Here is a 15134-nt window from a genome sequence, read left to right on the forward strand (position 1 = left end):
TCAAATTCTCTCATGTAATACAATAACAGTCATTATTTTTTTTATTTCAAATTTGAAAACTATTTATTCATTAATTAGTCATGTGCTCTACATGTAATATGTGGAGGAGATGAAACATTCTAATGGTTTCCTCAAATTCAAAAACGCATCCGAGAGGAAACCGTAACTACACTGTAGCCAAAGGCAAAAAATGAGTTTGACACACTTGACTTAGACGATGCGTCCTAAAATCTGTACAAAAACTGAATTTATCATTTTATAAGGAAAAACTGATGACAATCTTTTGGTAACAAATAACAAACAAATATAAATGATGTTATTCCTGCATACTTGGCACTCTATAACGTCCATGGAAAGTTGTTATGTGGCCGAACACACATTTTCTACCTACCTTGGTCGATGCGATGCTATTGAATGGGCTGGTGCTTTTTAGAGACTGATAAAAGGAACACAGACAGTTTATCAACAACGATTGTCGAGGATACTGATCTCACCATCCTTTTTTCACGTTGCAGGGTGAACCAGAGCCATTTGAGGAAACCAATGTTGACCATCTCATCAGCTCTCTTGGCTATGGAGGTGGATCTACTGGCACAGGAGACGGTAGCCTCGGGGTGAAGGCTCACCACGGTTCTGACTCCTCCACACTTAGCTCTCAGGCATCCATTGACGACGTCCGCACACAGATGCATATGTTGCTTGGCAACACCTTCAGCCTGGCACCCCCCAATCATGACCCACCTTCCCCTCCTACCAAGTAAATTTGCTTTACATAATGTTTTTTTCAAGCAAATCATGTTGCACATCTCAAAGTTTTGTCAGTGTTTTGCCGGTAAGAGAAAAGATCAATATGCCTTCAGGCTCGATTGGAACTTTTTGTATGTGTGTATGTGTGTATGTGTGTATGTGTGTGCGTGTGTGTGTGTGTGTGTCTGTTTGTGCATGTGTGTGTGTGTGTAAATATATGCTAAGTGTAAAAGTACTGTATTTTAAGTTTCATCTTAACTTTGAGTACATTGGATGGTAAGTGGAAACTCAAGAGATCATTTATAGTATGTTTCTCTCATTGATGAGTAGGCGCCACCATCACCACCACCATGTCCACAGCGCCTATAACCCGTCTCGCACTAGCCACTACAGTGATGGAGTGACAAGTGCACCTGGGACTATGAACCATCCCTATGGAAACAGGCAGAGAAGCCTGGGTTTTGAGGATGTGCACCAGTGCAGCCTGCCAAAACCTGTGAGTAGATATATTAAGTGGAATAATCCATCAATTTTTTTACATAATGCTTATTCAGTCAAGAGTGGTGGGCATCTGGAGCCTATTCCTGCCGATAATGGGGATTAGGCAGAATACGACCCAGATTGAACGGCACAGTGGATGACTGTTTAGCACATCCACCTTGCAGTGCAAAAATGCAGTTGAATTCTGGCTCCCACCTTCCTGTCTGGAATATGCATGTTATCTTTGTGCCTGTGTGGATGTGCATGTTCAAGAACATGCACATCAGGTTAATTAAACACTCTAAGTCAGGGGTGCTCACACTTTTTCAGCATGAGAGCTACTTTTGAAAGGATCAAAATGATCTACCCATTACCAGTGTTTGAAATGGCGTCTGTCCGTCTGGTGACCCGGGGTGTACAACTTGTACGTCGGGCATACAACTTTCAAAACATCTCAGCCCGAGTGGCTGACAACTTCTTCTTCTTCAAAAAAAAAGATTTTTTTCAAATCAAACATTTATTTTATTCAATAAAGCAAAAGCTAAAAGCAAACCGCTACAAGCCACGTGAACACCTCTTTCTAAGCGGCTTTCAAAACTCTCAAGTACACTTTTCAGTCATGGTGTGGTCCGAGGCACGAAACAGTCTTCTGATTGGCTGCCGGTGCCGAGTATGCAAATGAAAATTTTGCATACAACGCCATGCAAATATGGCAGTGTGTACCATGGCGAAAAACGACGATTGGAGCAAAATCTGCAGCAAGGGGTATTTACCGTCAATTAAGCAAAGGAGAATTTGTGGTAGGTACTTCCTTAATTTAAAAAAAATCCTTGTTACTTTGCAACAATGTGTTTTTTCTTTTGCGATTAGTCGTCTTATTGTGCTTCAACTTGTGAAAAATGGGGCAGGCAACTTTCTCGCTGGGCTGGCAACTTTTCAGTTGTCTACCCGAGTCTCCGCTAACTTTTTGTCATGAGTTTCAGACACTGCCATAACTGTATATTTATTGAGGATTCTTGCAATTTATGTTCATGTATAACCGCATGTTTTGCACAACACAACATAATTATGTCAATTGTTTGCCATTACCTGAAACCACTCATATCTGGCTGATGAGACAAACGCACTTTGAAAATGTCATTGTGATTTGGTCCAGCTCCCTGTTCAGGCAATTCACGACACAAACACATTTTAAACATCGTTTTATTTTCATAATGTTTTATTTCCTCAGATTTCCATTTTTATACAGCCAGTCAACGTCACATCCTGCCGCTTTTTCTTTTGACAAAAGCTCTCCTAAACAGCTCTCTCTGTCTCTTCTCCCCTCACCTCGACCATCTGCGTGAGCTCCATCATGTGCTGTCCCAAATATTAAATTATCTTATTTTGTTTCCTGTTCATTGTGGCCCTAACACTCCCCCACTTATTTGTATACCCTATTTTACGTTTAAGAGGAAAAAACTAGTGAAAAATTAGGATGGAACTAACAACTAGCTTGTTAACTTTGCAACGCTCAGGGGCGTTTTTTCGCACGCACAGAGTACCTAATGAGATGTCACCCGATTGGTTGTCCGGTGTATCAATCAAGTGAAGGGATGGCTGACAGGCTGACATCTAGTTTTTTTTCCCCAAACAAGTCATCTTTATTTGTATAGCGTCTTGTACAACATCAAATTACCTTGCCATGTGATTTACCACCAGTCCCTTGGAAATCGACTGGTCGATCGCGATCAGCGTATTGAGCACCCTTGGTCTAAATTGTCCCCAGGTGTGACTGTCAGTGCCAAAGGTTGTTGTGCCCGGCGATTGGCTTGCAATCACTTCATTGTTTACCCCTCCTGTCATATAATGCATGGTGAGAGTGGACCCCAAAAAGCAGGCTAGAGGGAGGAGCTGGGTGTGCTTGACATATTGTGTCAACAAAAGACTAAGGAATCTAAATCCAAAACAAAGACCTGAAAATAAAAAGAGCCCAAAGTAACAAACAAAACTGATGGACAAAACAAATAACAGAAACACAAACAATAACAGAAACAAACTTGACAGAACGAGCAATGACCCAAAACCAAGTGGTCGTGCCGGGAGTCCTTCTAAAGCAGACAACTCATGACACAATGACCAACAGGTGTGCAGCTAAAGGCAGAGTCCTACTGGGCCACCTGTTGGCCACAAATAGAATAATGACTCCTCCCACTGCCCAAAATCAGCTAAAATCAATCAGCTCCAGCACGGCCCGCAACATATTGAAGACGATCAGGTCATGTGGCAGGTTATTTTTGACCAAATGTGGTCATGTGGAAAATTCCTTTTATGCTATGAGTAAGTGCACAGCTGATTAAAAATGGAGAGGATTTACTGGGATTAAAACAACCAATGCATTAATACCAATGTGTACATTTGCACTACATTTCAGTAGTATGTGGTATTATAGCAAGATTTTGTTAGTATCTCTTGTGTTTTTGGATTGAGTCCAGATGTTCAACAATGGATATCTTGCAAATGTGATGAATAAAAGCAGAATTCATAGTACGTGTATGTATAAAAAGTCCTGAAAATAATGATACATCTGCATTTGCAGGGTTTCCGGTTTACACAGCTCCCTGATATGGGCATTGGTTCTGCCCCACCGCTGGTCCCCTCCAGGCCAGGACCACCACCTGGACCTTCACTTCGACGGTATTACTTATCATCCCTAAGTGTAAAAAAAGGTTTCAAGTATGTCTGAGCACAGAGCAACCAGCAACATGTTTAACAAGCTCCGAGGTGTATGGGAAAGTCATATTGGCCATGTGTATACGGGATCACATGACCTCTGTCTGCCGATCCAGACGCACACTCCCTGATGACCTTGCGATGCTACAGATGTAACCTGGCCCTAATGCAATTATTTGCAGAAATCTTAACATTAGACAACTATAGTATTATCCATCCATCCATTTTCCAGACCGCTTGATCACCATTAGGGTCGCGGGGGTGCTGGAGGCTATCCCGGCCAACTTTGGGCACAAGGCAGCGTATAGCCTGAATTTGGTTGCCGGCCAATCGCAGGACACACAGAGACAAACAAGCAACCACACTTACACCAAGGGACAATTTGGAGTGTTCAATCAGCCTGCCATGCATGTTTTTGGAACGTGTATTATTAAACTGTATTTCTATTTGACCTTGTGTTCAGGGTGTACTGTGCATGTCATCTCAACTTGTACCTCGCTCCAGTACCCCATGAACTTCACCAAGACAAGATGTCCAATTAATGCATTGGTGTCAAACTCGTGTCCTGGAGGGCCGCTGTCTTGCATGTTTTTCCAAGTTTCCCTGTTGCAACACACCTGATTCAAATGAGCAGGTTCAAGGTCAGGCTTCCTGACTTTGAATCAGGTGTGTTGCAAAAGGGAGGCTTGGAAAGCATGCAGGACAGCGTCCCTCCAGGACCCGAGTTTGACACCCCAGAATTAATGAATTGATGTATTTGCAGATACTAAATTTCCACCGTAGTATGACACTTCAAATACTTTAATGTGTATTTAAAGGACAACCGACATCACTTTTTTGTTTCCTAACTGAAAAACAGAAAAACGTTTTATAGCATCTAAAATACCCAAAACACGCAATATGATATTTTCAGTCAAATGCAAAACACCAATAAAATGACTTAAAGTGTCCAAAATCTGCAAAAAATTGAGCTGCGAATTGGGCATTTTCAGAAAGTCCCGCCCCCAGTTCGTGACGTCGCGCCAAGACGTCTTGCCTTGCTCGAGAATCAAAACAATGGCTTCAGATTCGGAGAATATTTAAATGAAAATCCAGCAGGATCAGGAAGGCTGACATGAAAGGAAATCACAAGGAGAAAAAAAGTCAATGGCCTTGTGCTGAGCATGTGTGCCTCACGTGGTGAAGACTGAGGACAAGCTTGATAGAAAATGGATGTATGGATGGACTTGTGTTGTCCCAGCATTTCACTTGATTGGGGGAAGACACTTAACTTACTATTTTACCAATTACTCGCCCTGACTAACCCCAACTGACTGACAGCAGCCTCACAGCAATCCATGTTTCCAGTTCAACTCCCGATGTTAGCCTGAAGCCACGAGCCTCTGAGGCCTCGGATCTGCAGGACCAACAGCACAACGGCGCCCCCTACCTGCCACTATCGAGGACCACCTTCCCGGCTGTTACTGTTGATCAGTCCATCAGCACTTACTCAGGTTGACGATAAAAGCGATTATGCCCATTTTTTTAAGTATGACCATGGTGTTTGTGAAAAGTATTCGGAATGTAATAATTATAAATGTCGGAAACTAGCTTTGATCAGTCGGAGAAAAAAAAAAAACAAATGCTCATTGGACAATTGTACTTTCTTATTCTTCAACTGTTGGCATATAGTCATCTGTTTCGAGCTCCCAAAATAAGAAAATGACAATTATTTGTATAAATGCATTTTTTCTTCATTCAAAGTTGTCGGAAAACTAAATTATCGAAAGGGTTGTAAAAGAATTGTAAAATGACACAGGGAATGATATATTAATTCTAACAGTGATTTTATGATTTAAAAAAAACACCATCCCTGTTTCTATGTCACAGGAAACCCAATAACAGCAGTTTATGCTATATCAGCTAACCATCCAGGCTACTCAGACTACTTCGTCATGTCACCACCATCTTCGTACCGCAGTCCATCCTGGATGTCCTACCCTCCTGAGCCAGAAGATCTTCCACGGCAGTGGAATGACCCGCCTGTGAGACACAGATTTTGTTTCTGAGTTGTTCTGGTACATAATAGTGGACATCGTCCACTGTGAGCCCAGTGAATGATGCAATTCTTCTACCTCTTCCCAGCAGAGCTCACGACACCTCGAAACCATATGCTGAAGGCGCACTACTATCCCAAGGCGGAAGCAATCAGTAGCTCAGTGAGTATGATCACTTCACCACGACCAAGTTCCCTGAGTGACACATTAAACGTGTATTAGTTTTGTGTGATTTATTTAACTGCTCAATTGCATCATGACATTTCTAATGGAACCATCTACTCACATCGAGTGCCTATCCGGTTAACAATGTACGAGATGTCACATTCAGTGTTTTAAGCCGGCAACACCGATCCTCTCTGAATGGAATGGAGCAACCATTGAAGAAAAATATCAGTTGGAAATTACTTAATTTAAAAAAAGTACTTCTGTTGCACGTGAGTAAATTGGAAAGCGGTGTAATTCTCTGGTGCTTTCCTCAAAAATAACCAAATGGCAAGTCTCAATTTAGTACATTTTAAGAAAGTGCAACCAACCTCACAATTCCTAGCTAACTTGTTCTGTTGATTTTCATGTTATTCAGGTTAAATATGATACAATAAAACGACTGAAGAAAGTAATTATGTAGACCTTTCTCATTACATTTTTCATATTGTATTGGGCAAGCATTAATAGAATAGAAGGCATAAGCTCGAGTTGTGCTACTTTTCTGCTTGATTGTCCTACTCCAAATTCCAATTTTGCCCCGACAATAATGTTGATTGCAAACACAGGAGCCTGACTGACATTTTCACTGTCTGTGTCACAGGTCTATCCCTCTCTCTCTCTCTCTCTCTCTCTCTCTCTCTCTCTCTCTCTCTCTCTCTCTCTCTCTCTCTCTCTCTCTCTCTCTCTCTCTCTCTCTCTCTCTCTCTCTCTCTCTCTCTCTCTCTCTCTCTCTCTCTCTCTCTCTCGTCCCATCTCAATGTGTTCGTCACCAGTGAACCAACGTCCTCCCACAGACTTTGTCCCTTTATCCATCCACCCAGCTCTGCTTGCTGGACCTACAGCCCAGGGGCCTTTGTCATCTGCTAAAACAGATCCGCTCCATATGATCCCTCACCTGGTCACAGATCTGCAGCCATATTTCTCTGCTCCCTGACCCCCTGACCTCACCGGGCCAACCATGGGTGACATCTGAAATAGCCTGCCTGCTGTGTGGGGAAATGTACAGTAAAAGTCCCTCACATTATTATATGGAGCATGAATGGAGTGAAGCAGTGCCTCTCACAACAGATGTATTGTGTGACCCTTCATTGGTCACATGGTCACCGTCACATGGCCAGCATTACACAGCACAATCATACTGCTCCATCATCGCCACTCCAGGTGTGGACCAGGCAAGATCAGAAATGTAATTGGTTATTGTTTTGACCCTCGCTCATCTGGAACATTCTGCACTTAACCCAGCAGTCCACCACACAGCCAGGAGAGGGAGGATGGAATAAAACTCTTTCTTTCCTTCCTTCATTATTTCTTTCTTTTTATTGAGTCCAAATGTCTTTGTGAAACTCCTGCCTCTGTTTATTGTGTGTTTTAAACTCAAGTGAGAGAAATCAAAAGAAAAATAAGAAAAAAAACTTTGTCTTGATTGTCTCAATTTTGCGTTTTAGATATGTGGTTTTGTCTTTATTTACATTTGTGCATTGATTATTGTATTAATGCGGGTGTTTACTCACTCACTGTATTTCAAGGCAAAAAAAAAAAATATTTAAAAGAGAACAATGGCAGCTTTGTGGTCCACATTTCTGTCCTAAAAGATTCATTCTCTTTTTTTTATTCCTCTGAGTGAACAATGAAAACATGAATTCCACACAGAGCTTTGTTTGGTATTTACAGTTGAAGATTTGACTTTTAACAACTGGGCCAAGCTGGATGCAAATTTGAAACTCGCTGGAAGTTGTTTTATTCAAGCAACGACCTGTACACTATGGTGTAAAACATTCGGCCTGTGCGCAAGCTTTGAAGTGAAGATCTTACCACCATGTTTTTTCAAACCACAAGTATTTTAGGAAAGACAAAAATTCATTGACTTCAAAGATGTCTACTCTGTCAGGATTTTTCCTTATTTTGCTCTGAAAGAGGAGACTGGTTGGCTGGATATTAAGTCACTGCACTTAGTTGTACTGCTATTCGGGTCAATTTCTGATCCTGGAGACCCTGTACATGTACCATTTTAATGTAATGTATATAGCAGAGGATATATTGAAGAAATGTATGCAATGTTAGAGAGATTCTTTTTTGGCATTGTTGGAATGACTTGTTCACTCCATTTATGATGGATTTGTTTTAATATTATGAAACCCCTTGACTTTGTGAAGGACGTACACATTTTATCATTTCATCATATTGTTTACTTCAACACGATTACCTTAAAGATCATCATATATTATATTACATCATGAAAAAATGGTGGTCCACAAGGAGTTGAGTTCTGACTGGCATACAGCAGATAAGGCTTGTGAAGTTTCTCCTCTCAAAGCTATTATAGCCATACAAGTCAATATATTACAATCATTTGTACAAGAATGTCACAGTCAAGAGTCAATATTGACTCATTGTTTTTGTGGAGAACAAAATCCTGGAGACTTTGTACTGCAAAGAGCTTCTAAGCAGCCAGATGGTCACCAAAGGAGAAAATAGCCATACTTTCTTTGCAAAGTGGAAAAAAATGGCCAGTATGTACACAATGCTTTGTCATCAAATACCAAAAGGCCGCTAAAAGATAGCAGTTGACAAAGCAAGGGAGACGAATTCCCAATAGAGGTATAGTCAAAAAGAGTAACAGAATACATTTTTAAAATGAAATTCGCACTTTTTGAATAGTCTGGCAAAATCAATGCAAAAATTATATTGTATAACATTCAGTTTCTAAAGGAAATATTATGTACAGGTAGTCACATATCGTGAATGCACAACCATAGTGTTGACCATCTTAAATCATGAGTTAGAATATTAACATGAAATAAACAAATATACATATAATTTACAAACTATACAATGCAAATATTGCACAACAAATCCATACACACACACGCGCACACACACACACACACACACACACACACACACACACACACACACACACACACACACACACACACACATACTACCATTGTCATGCCATTGCTAATTTAATGCATTAAAGAAGGTGTGTAAGTGCTGTTTACACATTTAGTAATTTGAGGAAGGAGAATTGATGCTATGCCAATGATGAGTTGATGTGCAATGTATGTGCTTGATGTGGTTGTGGAGAGATCTAAAAGAGATCTGTCCTGAGATCGAAAACGGTCTGGTCAGAACAGAATATCAGCCGATTTTTCTTAGTCTTTTTGGGTGGGAGGAGGAGTATGTTTTTGCTCTGACGTTATGGCGTCATAGTAACATAGAATTCTGTTGGATGTAGTAATGCAGAAAAGTTGTGTTGAATTAAAACAATAAAGAAAAGTGACATTTCTTTTGAGTCTCCCCCCCATTTTCTTTTTCACAGTCGACGTTGCTAGACCACTAGAGGGAAGCATTCGCACATAGATAAAGACTTCAGCTCAACCTCGCATTACTTTTTCGCCCGTTGTCAGCGACTGAGTAAACGTCGGTCAATCAAAGGGGGTTCGTGTCCTGGCCTGATTAAATTTCAAATAATCCAGAAACAAAACAGAGAAATATGCCCTTACTGTGTAAATTGTCGCTAATCCTGAGACAAAATGTTAGGTAGCTGAATTGAAAGTGATATGATTGATAGTTTCTGTGTCCTGCAATGGACTGGAAAGTTGTTCAGGGTGTACTCTGTTTACCGCCCCAAAAACGCCTGGGATCGGGTGTACGCTTCCAACTTCCTGAAGACAGCTGGGAAGACAGCTTCACATAGCCTTGGAGATAAGCATCAGATAAAGCAGGGGTCGGGAACCTTTTTGACTAAGAGAGCCATAAAAGTAAAATATTTAGAACTGTTTTTAATTGAGAGCCACACACACACACACACGCACCCACGCACATATGCAAACACGTACGCGATTTTAACAAAATGTCAGAATATATTATTTTAAATCTCATCTCATCTCATTTTCCGTACCGCTTATTCCTCATTAGGGTCACGGGGGGTGCTGGAGCCTATCTCAGCTGTCTTCGGGCACGAGGCGGGGGACACCCTGAATTGGTTGCCAGCCAATCGCAGGGCACACTAAGACATACAACAACTTCGCTTCGTCAGCGAACTAAAGTCTGACTGGTCGTATCGGCCCTATTTATATATCCCTAATGTCCAGGCATGGCGGCGCCGGACACAGCTATGATAGGTCCCTACTCTCAGGTTGGGGGGAGCAGAGGACCCCTCCCTGTTGTCCCACTGATTGTTCCTACATTCCTGACTAACGACTGGCCTATTTCCCCCACTCCCACCGGTATCACCTCATCAGCATAACGAATGTTGCCTAACCTGTTTTGCCTAAGCAGGCTATTGTATGAACGATCCAAATTGAACCTCACCCCACCAGACCGGTTTAAAGAAGGATTTTGTTGTTTTATAAGAAAAGCTTCTTTTACCCCCCTTTCAAACCATCTATGTTCTTTCGCTAAGATTTTAACCTCATTGTCGTCAAATGAATGGTTGCTAGCTTTTAGGTGCAAATGTACTGCCGATTGAGGCCCACTTGTATTATCCCTGCGATGTTGATAAAGTCTTTTTTTGAGAATTTGTTGAGTCTCCCCAATGTACTGCTCTTTACAATTTTCTTTCTTACAATGTATGGAATAAACTACATTACTTTGTTTTTCATTTGGTACCCTATTTCTTGGATACACTAATTTTTGCCTTAACGTGTTTATCGGTTTGAAATAAGTTGGAATTTTATGTTGCCAAAGGACTCTTTGTAATTTTTCAGAAACTCCTGCAATGTAAGGTACTGCTACTCCTCTCCTTTTTGTATATTGAGAATTATTGGTTTCATTCCCTATTCTTTCTTTCTGACATTTGTTAAATGACCACTGAGGGTATCCACAGTTAGTGAGTGCGCTCCTGATATGTTTAGACTCCTTTTCTCTACCTTCAATGCTAGTTGGTATTAGTTTAGCCCTATGCTGGAGGGTTCTGATAACTGCTAGTTTGTGTTGTAAAGGGTGGTTAGAGTCAAAAAGTAAGTATTGGTCAGTGTGCGTAGCCTTCCTAAAGACTTCTGTTTTTAGTGCTCTGTCCTCTTTTATAATTACTTTACAATCCAAGAAGGCGAGTTGGTTCTCTTTAATGTCCTTACGAGTAAATTTAATGTTGATGTCTACAGAGTTGAGGTGATCTGTGAAGGATTGAATTTCTTGTTTTTTAATTATGACAAAAGTATCGTCCACATATCTAAACCAGTATCTAGGTTTTGTCCCCGGGAAGGATGTGAGGGCCTGTTTCTCAATCTCTTCCATGTAAAGATTTGCCACTATGGGTGAAATAGGCCAGTCGTTAGTCAGGAATGTAGGAACAGTCAGTGGGGCAACAGGGAGGGGTCCTCTGCTCCCCCCAACCTGAGAGTAGTGACCTATCATAGCTGTGTCCGGCGCCGCCATGCCTGGACATTAGGGATATATAAATAGGGCCGATACGACCAGTCAGACTTTAGTTCGCTGACGAAGCTTCTTGGATAGGAGGCGAAACATCCGAATCCTTCAAAATTGTACAGATGACGGCTGAAGAAACCTTCTCATCGATGGACCACTCCTGTACGACTGAGAGCTTACACAGACGTAAGGATAAAGATGGCACTGTATTAACAGGTGCCAGTAGTGTGATGGCAATATGGAAAGAGTACTTTGAAGAATTGATGAATGAGGAAAATAAGAAGGAACAAAGAGTAGAAGTTGTGACTGTTGTGGGACCAAGACGTAGCAAACATTAGCAAGGATGAAGTGAGGAGGACGCTGAAAAGGATGAAGGGTGGAAAGGCACTCGGGCCTGATGATATACCAATCGAGGTGTGGAAGTGTGTTGGAGAGGTGGTGGTGTTGTTGCTGACAGGGTTATTCAACAAGATCTTAGATGGTAAACAGATGCCTGAAGAACGGAGACGAAGTGTACTCGTGCCCATTTTTAAGAACAAAGGAGATGTGCAGAGTTGTACTAATTACAGAGGAATAAAGTTGATGAGCCATACAATGAAACTCTGGGAAAGAGTAGTTGAAGCTAGTCTAAGAGCAGAAGTGAACATTTGTGAGCAGCAGTATGGCTTCATGCCAAAAAAGAGTACGACAGATGCAATGTGTGCTTTAAGAATGCTGATAGAGAAGTATAGAGAAGGTCAGAAGGAATCTCATTGTGTCTTTGTAGATCTGGAGAAAGCGTATGACAGGGTGACCGGAGAAGAGCTGTGGCATTGCATGAGGAAGTCTGGAGTGACGGAAAAGTATGTCAGAGCGGTGCAAGACATGTATCATGACTGTAAGACAGTTGTGAGGTGTGCTGTCGGTATGACTGAGGAATTCAAGGTGGAGGTGGGACTCCACCATGGGTCAACTCTGAGCCCCTTCTTGTTTGCTATGGTGATGGACAGGCTGACAGACGATGTTAGACAAGAATCTCTTTGGACCATGATGTTTGCAGATGACATTGTGATCTGTAGCGAGAACAGGGGACAGGTGGTGGAGAAACTAGAGATGTGGAGATATGCCTTGGAAAGGAGAGGAATAAAGATCAGTCGCAGCAAAATGGAATATATGTGTGTGATTGAGGGGGATCCAAGTGCAAGAGTGATGCTACAGGGATAAGAGATAAAGAAGGTGGAGGATTTTAAGTACTGGGGTTCAACTGTAGCAGAGCAATGGAGAGTGTGGAAAAGAGGTGAAAGAAGCGTGTCCAGGCAGGCTGGTGCGGCTGGAGAAAAATGTCAGGTGTGATGTGTGATAGAAGGGTTTCAGCTCGGATGAAAGGAAAAGTGTATAAAACAGTGGTGAGACCAGCCGTGATGTTTAGACTGGAGACAGTGCCACTGGAGAAAAGACAGGAAGCAGAGCTGGAGGTAGCAAAGCTGAAGATGTTGAGGTTTTCTTTGGGAGTGACCAGGTTGGATAGGATCAGGAATGAGTACATTAGAGGAAAAACTCATATTAGAGGCTTTGGAGAGAAAGTCAGAGAGGCCAGACTGAGATGGTTTGGACATGTCCAGAGGAGAGATAGTGACTATATCGGGAGAAGGATGCTGAGCCTTGAACTGCCAGGCAGGAGACAGAGAGGAAGACCGAAGAGGAGGTTTATGGATGTGGTCAAAGAGGACATGAAGGTAGCTGGTGTGAGAGAAGAGGATGCACAAAACCGGGATAGATGGAGGACATTGATTCGCTGTGGCGACCCCTGAGGGGAAAAGCCGAAAGGAAAAGAAGAAGAAGAGTTTACTTGTTTTGACATCAACAGCCATAGGTCAGTATCCAATCGAAATTGTGCTTTCCTGCCGCCCAAACAGGAAATGAACAGCGAAAAAGCGAGAACAGGTATTTAATTTTATCGGCGGTGTTTTGCATTTGACTAAAAATATAATTCTGCATGTTTTGGGTATTTTAGATGCCATAAAACGTTTTTCTGATGTCAGTTAGGAAACAAAAAAGTGATGTCGTTTGTCCTTTAACTCATTTTTCGAAATGGTTTACCTGACATAGTTTCTGAAAACAGCTGTGAATGGTTGCATCTGTGTGGGTTTTTTTCGCCTTTCAGAAGAATGCATCATGGAAGATCACATATGGGTCAGGAATTTAAGGCATTATTTTTTAGTAGTTAATTCAGCAGCTTTGGAGTTAAGAATTTGACTCAGTAGAAATGATGTGTCTATGTTCTCCCAACCTCAAAATAATTGTGCCAGGTCATTGGCTGCCTCATAATCCTCCCCAGAATATTGACCCATAATAGCCACAATGACTGTTACTGAGGACATTGTGACAGATGGATGCCAATGATTCTCAGATTACATTAATTTATATACCTTGCACGACCTCTGCGGCCAATAGAGTCACATTGTCTCTATCTGCGTCACAGGGTTGTTCAGGGAAGGAGCCTTTGGCAAGAGGAAACAGCTGCGAAGAAAACAACTGCTTCCGGCAATGAAGGATTTATGACAGTGAATTAGGCCATAGTGGTGTGAGTGTGTGTTATAAACATAAACAGGAACAAACACTGAAATGGATTAAGAGTGGAGAGAAAATTGGAGGAAGTGGGAGAATAATTCCCCTGGAGAGAAGAAAATGAATTTCATCCACAATTTGCCTCTTAACCATATGAACTCAGTGTCCCTTTATCTCCTCTGGTCTTTTCTCTTACATTCATATTTTTCTAATGCCTCCCAGTAATTAACTTTCAACCTTCATCTCTTTATTTTTTTTAATTTCTGGTATTGTTATTATTATTGTTATTTCTGTTCAAATTGGCGTTTTCATGTTTATTATGTTTGTTAAAGTCATTATAAGTGCCTTGCATGCTGGGTCCGAGAGGACAATAATTTCATCTGTGCTGTATGTCATGCATATTAGCATATTTGACAATAAAGCTGACTTTGATTTCTTCCTTCTCCCCATCCGTCTAATTTCCACTGCTTTCCTGCTGAGAGGCCATTATTATCTGTGACATTATCACATTGACTTTTTCAGACGGCAGAGCAACATGAGAAAAATCAAAATCCACCACATGCAGAGTGGGAGATGTCATATCAATAGTAATTAGAAATGTGAACAAAATAAACCAAAATATGATCAATCTTGACAAACAAAGAGGGGCATAGATTTTAATAATTTAATGGTAAATTATCTACATATGTTACTTTACAAATCATGAATGGAAAACATCAAAAGATTTAATTGATACTAAAACCCAAGTAGTACACGAGCCACCAAGATAACAGCATTATTTTCCTTTCGAGCAAAGAACTTTGTTTATATATGTACTACAAGAAGGACTCGTGTTTTTTTTTTGTCAGTTGTAATCCAACAGAAAGGAAAGCAAAAATATTTGTTAAATTCTTATGGAATACACAAAAAAATGTGTGACCCACGTATTGTGTTTAGTAAGACGTTTAAAATCTATCGTTCAACAAAAATAGATTATTCATGTATGTATAGACATGAGATACTGCACTGAATCTATTATACTCGAGTTTTGGT

General features: G+C 41.2%; 1 protein-coding gene across 5 annotated transcripts in view; it reads left to right on the forward strand.

Annotated features, from left to right (window-relative positions):
• kiaa1549la (KIAA1549-like a) overlaps positions 1–7827 on the forward strand; it is a 111194-nt gene extending 103367 nt beyond the window's left edge. For 3 of the 5 annotated variants that reach the window (XM_088997502.1, XM_088997505.1, XM_088997506.1), the window contains 7 exons: positions 516–757; positions 1075–1243; positions 3806–3903; positions 5287–5432; positions 5809–5963; positions 6064–6137; positions 6784–7827. In XM_088997502.1, coding sequence (XP_088853628.1) covers positions 516–757; positions 1075–1243; positions 3806–3903; positions 5287–5432; positions 5809–5963; positions 6064–6096 — 843 coding nt within the window. In that variant the 3' untranslated portion in view covers positions 6097–6137; positions 6784–7827. The remainder of the gene's footprint in view (positions 1–515; positions 758–1074; positions 1244–3805; positions 3904–5286; positions 5433–5808; positions 5964–6063; positions 6138–6783) is intronic. The other 2 variants (XM_088997504.1, XM_088997503.1) reach the window with 2 other exon arrangements.
• Positions 7828–15134: the final 7307 nt, after the last annotated feature.

This window comes from Hippocampus bargibanti, linkage group LG05, assembly GCF_051943395.1.
Source record: "Hippocampus bargibanti isolate YZ-2025 linkage group LG05, ASM5194339v1, whole genome shotgun sequence".
NCBI classification, from domain to species: domain Eukaryota; kingdom Metazoa; phylum Chordata; class Actinopteri; order Syngnathiformes; family Syngnathidae; genus Hippocampus; species Hippocampus bargibanti.